Source organism: Nerophis ophidion, linkage group LG10 (genome assembly GCF_033978795.1).
Source record: "Nerophis ophidion isolate RoL-2023_Sa linkage group LG10, RoL_Noph_v1.0, whole genome shotgun sequence".
Taxonomy (NCBI): Eukaryota; Metazoa; Chordata; class Actinopteri; order Syngnathiformes; family Syngnathidae; genus Nerophis; species Nerophis ophidion.
Window position 1 is genome coordinate 50274701 of NC_084620.1, and position 7500 is coordinate 50282200.

At 35.7% G+C, this 7500-nt stretch overlaps 2 protein-coding genes across 2 annotated transcripts in view; one reads left to right on the plus strand and one right to left on the minus strand.

Moving 5' to 3' along the window:
* plxnc1 (plexin C1) overlaps window positions 1-7500 on the minus strand; it is a 201645-nt gene that overhangs the window by 144373 nt on the left and 49772 nt on the right. The gene's annotated exons all lie outside the window — the stretch shown is intronic.
* The window catches only part of rerg (RAS-like, estrogen-regulated, growth inhibitor), a 72643-nt gene that overhangs the window by 54288 nt on the left and 10855 nt on the right, over window positions 1-7500 (plus strand). The window contains exon 3 of the mRNA XM_061914035.1: window positions 6590-6646. Within this exon, the coding sequence (XP_061770019.1) occupies window positions 6590-6646 (57 nt within the window). The remainder of the gene's footprint in view (window positions 1-6589; window positions 6647-7500) is intronic.

The window sequence follows — 7500 nt, forward strand, 5'->3', positions numbered from 1 at the left end:
TCCATCTTAGCGCTTATAATAACTATATCGCTAATACTTCTTAATATTCAGGTCACAACATGTAAATGGAGTATTGTTGGCACTTTTTACATGTTTTTAGACGACTTTATGGGCGCAAGAATGGACTTCATTGTTTGCTGACTTTCGCTAAGAATTCTTTACTATTTAGAATGCATGAAAAAAAGAAAAACACACGTTTTTTGTCCTACATAAGGAGTGTGAATGATAAGCCAAATACCAAAATCAGTGCAGTTCCCCTTTAAATCTGCTTTTTGACAAACATGCGACTAAACATAGTTTGTATGTGTTAGCACTTATAATAACAATATCGCTAATACTTGTTCATATTCAGGTCATGAAATGTAAATGGAGTATTGTTGCCACTTTTTACATGTTTTTTTTAGACAACTTTATGGTCAGAATAGTGATATTTTCATTAGTTCTTTTTTAGCCGCCTCTTAGTTGTCATATTTTACGATTTAGAATACATAAAAAAAGGAAGCCGTGTGTTCTTATCTTACATAAGGATTGTGAATGATATGCACATTTCCCAAAACAGTGCTGTTCCCTTTTAAATCTGCTTTTTGACAAACATGCATTTAAAATGAGTTTGTCCATCTTAGCGCTTATAATAACTATATCGCTAATACTTAATATTCAGGTCACAACATGTAAATGGAGTATTGTTGGCACTTTTTACATGTTTTTAGACGACTTTATGGGCGCAAGAATGGACTTCATTGTTTGCTGACTTTCGCTAACAATTCTTTACTATTTAGAATGCATGAAAAAAATAAAAACACACGTTTTTTGTCCTACATAAGGAGTGTGAATGATAGGCCAAATACCAAAATCAGTGCAGTTCCCCTTTAAATCTGCTTTTTGACAAACATGCGACTAAAAATAGTTTGTATGTGTTAGCACTTATAATAACAATATCGCTAATACTTGTTCATATTCAGGTCATGAAATGTAAATGGAGTATTGTTGGCACTTTTGTCATGTTTTTTCAGACGACTTCATTGACAGAATAGTGTAATTTCATTATCTGTTTGATAGCCGCCTCGTACTTGCCGTATTTTATGACTTAGAATGCATAGAAAAAGGAAGACTGGTGTTCTTATCTTACATAAGGATTGTGAATGATATGCACATTTCCCAAAACAGTGCTGTTCCCTTTTAAATCTGCTTTTTGACAAACATGCATTTAAAATGAGTTTGTCCATCTTAGCGCTTATAATAACTATATCGCTAATACTTCTTAATATTCAGGTCACAACATGTAAATGGAGTATTGTTGGCACTTTTTTACATTTTTTTAGACGACTTTATGGGCGCAAGAATGGACTTCATTGTTTGCTGACTTTCGCTAACAATTCTTTACTATTTAGAATGCATGAAAAAAAGAAAAACACACGTTTTTTTGTCCTACATTAGGAGTGTGAATGATAGGCAAAATACCAAAATCAGTGCAGTTCCCCTTTAAATCTGCTTTTTGACAAACATGCGACTAAAAATAGTTTGTATGTGTTAGCACTTATAATAACAATATCGCTAATACTTGCTCATATTCAGGTCATGAAATGTAAATGGAGTATTGTTGGCACTTTTGTCATGTTTTTTCAAACGACTTCATTGACAGAATAGTGTAATTTCATTATCTGTTTGATAGCCGCCTCGTACTTGCCGTATTTTATGACTTAGAATGCATAGAAAAAGGAAGACTGGTGTTGTTGTCTTACATAAGGATTGGGAATGATAGGCACATTTCCCAAAACCGTGCAGTTGCGCTTTAAATGTGTTGTGTTGGCCAACAAGCAGCACGGGGATGCCAGAATAAGACGATGAAAAGAGGACTTTGGCTTTCCAAACGGCACCTGGAGAGGACTTGTTTTAGAGCAGGCATGAGTCACACGGCCTTGGGATGGGGTCCTTTTTTCATCTGTAATAAGGCAGTGTTGTGCTGCCAGCTGAAAACATCTGAAGGTCGTTTAAAGTCGTTCTAATTATTCCCCAAGGCCTTCTAGAAGCATGTGCTTTGGACTCCTGCTGAGTTACTTCAATTGATTGCACAGGTATGGCATGCTGTACATACATGATGTTCTCTAATGTTTAACTGTACATGTCACTGTACATACTGTACATGATGTTCTCTAATGTTCAAATGTACGTGTCATATCTGTGTCCACTGAAGGCCACACGCTGAAAAATTTATATTTTGCATTTTCAAAACAAATATATATATACGTGTGTGTGTATATATATATATATATATATATATATATATATTTGTACATACATGTACACACAAATATGCATATATACACATTCAAACATACACACATATATGCACACACACACACGTATGTATATGTATATATGTACATGCACATTATTACTACGACACAACGTTGTTGTAACACGTGGCTTGGCATTGTCTTGCTGAAATAAGCAGGGGCGGCCATGATAACGTTGCTTGGATGACAACATATGTTGCTCCAAAACCTGCATGTACCGTTCAGCATTAATGTTGCCTTCACAGATGTGTAAGTTACCCATGCCTTGGGCACTAATACACCCCCATACCAGCACATATGCTGGCTTTTCAACTTTGCGCCTATAACAATCCGGATGGTTATTTTTCTCTTTGTTCCGGAGGACACCACGTCCACAGTTTCCAAATATAATTTGAAATGTGGACTCGTCAGACCACAGAACACTTTTCCACTTTGCATCAGTCCATCTTAGGTGAGCTCGGGCCCAGCGAAGCCAGCGGCATCCCTGGGTGTTGTTGATAAATGGGTTTTGCTTTGCATAGAAGAGTTTTAACTTGCACTTACAGATGTAGCGACCAACTGTAGTGACTGACAGTGGTTTTATGAAGTGTTCCTGAGCCCATGTGGTGATATCCTTTACATACTGATGTCTGGTTTTGATGCAGTACCACCTGAGGGATCAAAAGTCTGTAATATCATCGCTTACGTGCAGTGATTTCTCCAGATTCTCTAAACTTTTTGATTATTTTACGGACCGTAGATGGTATAATCCCTAAATTCCTTGCAACAGCATGTTGAGAAATGTTGTTCTAAAACTGTTCGACAATTTGCTTACAAAGTGGTGACCCTCCCCCCATCCTTGTATGTGAATTACTTAACATTTCATGGAAGCTGTTTTTATACCCAATCATGGCACCCAACTGTTCCCAATTAGCCTGCACACCTCTGGGATGTTCCAAATAAGTGTTTGATGAGCATTCCTCAACTTTATCAGTATTTATTGCCACCTTTCCCAACTTCTTTGTCACATGTTGCTGGCATCAATATCTAAAGTTAATGATTATTTGCAACAACAAAAACATTTTTCATGAGTTTGAACATCAAATATCTTGTCTTTGTAGCATATTCAACTGAATATGGGTTGAAAATTATTTGCAAATCATTGTATTCTGTTTATATTTACATCTAACACAATTTCCCAACTCATATGGAAACGGGCTTTGTATATAATTTATTTTTTAACACTTTAATGAGTAGGACTTCTTTTGGGTCCCCAATTATTTTACTGTGATTTGTTTTTAAAACAATGGGGTTATGATTTATTGAACTTTTTAAGGCTCCGATTATTATATCATCTCAAATATTCCTTTGAAATATTTTATTGGGTGAAAATATTGCATATATTGTGTTTTTTCCTTTAAAAAAACAGGGTTTTCTTTGACAAAAAGAGCATACAACTTAAATCTTTAAAAACGTTATATTGACAGATAGACCTAATGTTGATCTTGACATTTAAAACTTGAATAATAATAAAAAATAATAATAATGAATAATGACACATTTTTTAAATATTTTTTGGACCAAAACCCTTTGGGGTCCCCGGGATCAAGTCTGAGTGGAGACCTAAATGTATTTTGTACATGTATGGCACATGTTTATGACAGTGTTGTTTAGTGGGGTTTCACAGTTTGTTTTTAATTGTGAGGCCGGTCACCAACCTTTTTGAAACCAAGAGCTACTTCTTGGGTACTGATTAATGCGAAGGGCTACCAGTTTGATACACACTTAAATAAATTGCCAGAAATAGCCGATTTGCTCAATTTACCTTTAATAAATAAATCTATAAATACATTAAAAAAATGGGTATTTCTGTCTGTCATTCCGTCGTACATTTTTTTCCCTTTTACGGAAGGTTTTTTGTAGAGAATAAATGATGACAAAAACACTTAATTGAACGGTTTAAAAGAGGAGAAAACAAGAAAAAAATGAAAATTACATTTTGAAACATAGTTTATCTTTAATTTCGACTCTTTAAAATTCAAAATTCAACTGAAAAAAAGAATAGAAAAACTAGCTGATTTAAATTTATTTGCAAAAATTAAAAAAATAATTTATGGAACATCATTAGTAATTTTTCCTGATTAAGATTAATTTTAGAATTTTGATGACATGTTTTAAATAGGTTAAAATCCTATCTGCACTTTGTTAGAATATATAACAAATTGGACCAAGCTATAGCAAAGACAAATCATTATTTCCTTCTAGATCTTCCAGAACAAACATTTTAAAAGAAATTCAAAAGACTTTGAAATAAGATTTAAATTTGATTTTACAGACTTTCTGGAATTGCCAGAATAATTTTTTTGAATTTTAATCATAATAAGTTTGAAGAAATATTTCACAAATATTCTTTGTCGAAAAAACAGAAGCTAAAATGAAGAATTAAATCAAAATGTATTTATTATTCTTTACAATAAAAAAAAAAATACTTCATTGATTTAAATTGTCAGGAAAGAAGAGGAAGGAATTTAAAAGGTAAAAAGGTATATGTGTTTAAAAATCCTAAAATCATTTTTAAGGTTGTATTTTTTCCTGAAATTGTCTTTCTGAAAGTTATAAGAAACAAAGTAAAAAATAAATGAATTTATTTAAACAAGTGAAGACCAAGTCTTTAAAATATTTTCTTGAATTTTCAATCAATCAATCAATCAATGTTTATTTATATAGCCCCAAATCACAAATGTCTCAAAGGACTGCACAAATCATTACGACTACAACATCCTCGGAAGAACCCACAAAAGGGCAAGGAAAACTCACACCCAGTGGGCAGAGAGAATTCACATCCAGTGGGACGCCAGTGACAATGCTGACTATGAGAAACCTTGGAGAGGACCTCAGATGTGGGCAACCCCCCGTCTCTAGGGGACCGAAAGCAATGGATGTCGAGCGGGTCTAACATGATACTGTGAAAGTTCAATCCATAGTGGCTCCAACACAGCCGCGAGAGTTCAGTTCAAGCGGATCCAAGACAGCAGCGAGAGTCCCGTCCACAGGAAACCATCTCAAGCGGATCAGCAGCGTAGAGACGTCCCCAACCGATACAGGCGAGCGGTCCATCCTGGGTCCCGACGAGCGGTCCATCCTGGGTCTCGACTCTGGACAGCCAGTACTTCATCCATGGTCATCGGACCGGACCCCCTCCACAAGGGAGGGGGGGACATAGGAGAAAGAAAAGAAGCGGCAGATCAACTGGTCTAAAAAGGAGGTCTATTTAAAGGCTAGAGTATACAGATGAGTTTTAAGGTGAGACTTAAATGCTTCTACTGAGGTAGCATCTCGAACTGTTACCGGGAGGGCATTCCAGAGTACTGGAGCCCGAACGGAAAACGCTCTATAGCCCGCAGACTTTTTTTGGGCTCTAGGAATCACTAATAAGCCGGAGTCTTTTGAACGCAGATTTCTTGCCGGGACATACGGTACAATACAATCGGCAAGATAGGCTGGAGCTAGACCGTGTAGTATTTTATACGTAAGTAGTAAAACCTTAAAGTCACATCTTAAGTGCACAGGAAGCCAGTGCAGGTGAGCCAGTACAGGCGTAATATGATCAAACTTTCTTGTTCTTGTCAAAAGTCTAGCAGCCGCATTTTGTACCAACTGTAATCTTTTAATGCTATTTGAGTTGTGTCTCTCTTAGAATTAAAAATGTCCATCAAAGCGAGACCAGCTTGCTAGTAAATAAAAAAAAAAAAAAAAAAAAAAATAGAGGCAGCTCACTGGTAAGTGCTGCTATTTGAGCTATTTTTAGAACAGGCCGGCGGGCGACTCATCTGGTCCTTACGGGCTACCTGGTGCCCGCGGGCACCGCGTTGGTGACCCCTGTCCTACGGTGTGTAGCGAGGCATGTTTATCTATTCCTCGTCCTCCAGTGATAATGTTAAATGAAAGAAACATACTGTATTTGTCGCCATGGAGACAAGAATTTGGGATTTTAAAGTAGCTAAATGTGGACGTGTACTGAGTTTATAAACATAGTATCTTTTTTTTTTTCAAACGAAAGATTTTGTGATGCTAAAAAATAATCAGTGTAATCATAGTAGTATCGACTCAATACACTCCTGTACTCGGTATCATTACAGTGGATGTCAGGTGTAGATCCACTCATGGCGTTTGTTTACATTGTGACGCTGGTGAACTATTGTATCCTCCTACGCTGTGTAGCGAAGCATGTTTAGCTATTCCTCGTCCTCCAGTGATAATGCTACTTGTAAGAAACCTACTTTATTTGAACGACCACTTTGATGTCTCCGCAGCGCTGGTGGTGAGGTTTCTGACCCGACGCTTCATCTGGGAGTACGACCCCACGCTGGGTAAGTGACCACTTCCACGCCAACCAAGCAGTATTCCGCACCGGCGGGTCTATTTACGTTCCCGCCTGGCTCCTCCTGGGCCACCCGTCAGGCGCCTGCCTGGAAAGGCAATATTTACTCGCCAGTCAAGTCCTGGGCTCCCATAGGGAGCATCTTGAAGAAAAACAGTAATAAAGAGAAGAAGAAGAAGAGGAAGGGGAGGAGGAGCACTTTGGAGAACGTCCAAACATGGCTTTGGAAAGCCCTCAACTTGTAAGCGTAGAGCACTTCAATATACACACACACACATACATACATACATACATACATACATACATACATATATATATATATATATATATGTATATATACATATATATACATACATATATATATATATATACATATATATATATATATATATATATATATATATATATACATATATATATATATATATATATATATATATATATATATACATACATATATATATATATATATATATATACATACATACATACATACATATATATATATATATACATACATACATACATACATACATATATATATATATATACATACATACATACATACATATATATATATATATACATACATACATACATACATATATATATATATATATATATATATATATATATATATATATATATATATATATATATATATATATACACATAGATACATACATACATAGATACATACATACATTTTCTACCGCTTATTCCCTTTCGGGGTCGCGGGGGGCGTTGGCGCATATCTCAGCTATATATCAATCAATCAATCAATGTTTACTTATATAGCCCTAAATCACTAGTGTCTCAAAGGGCTGCACAAACCACTACGAC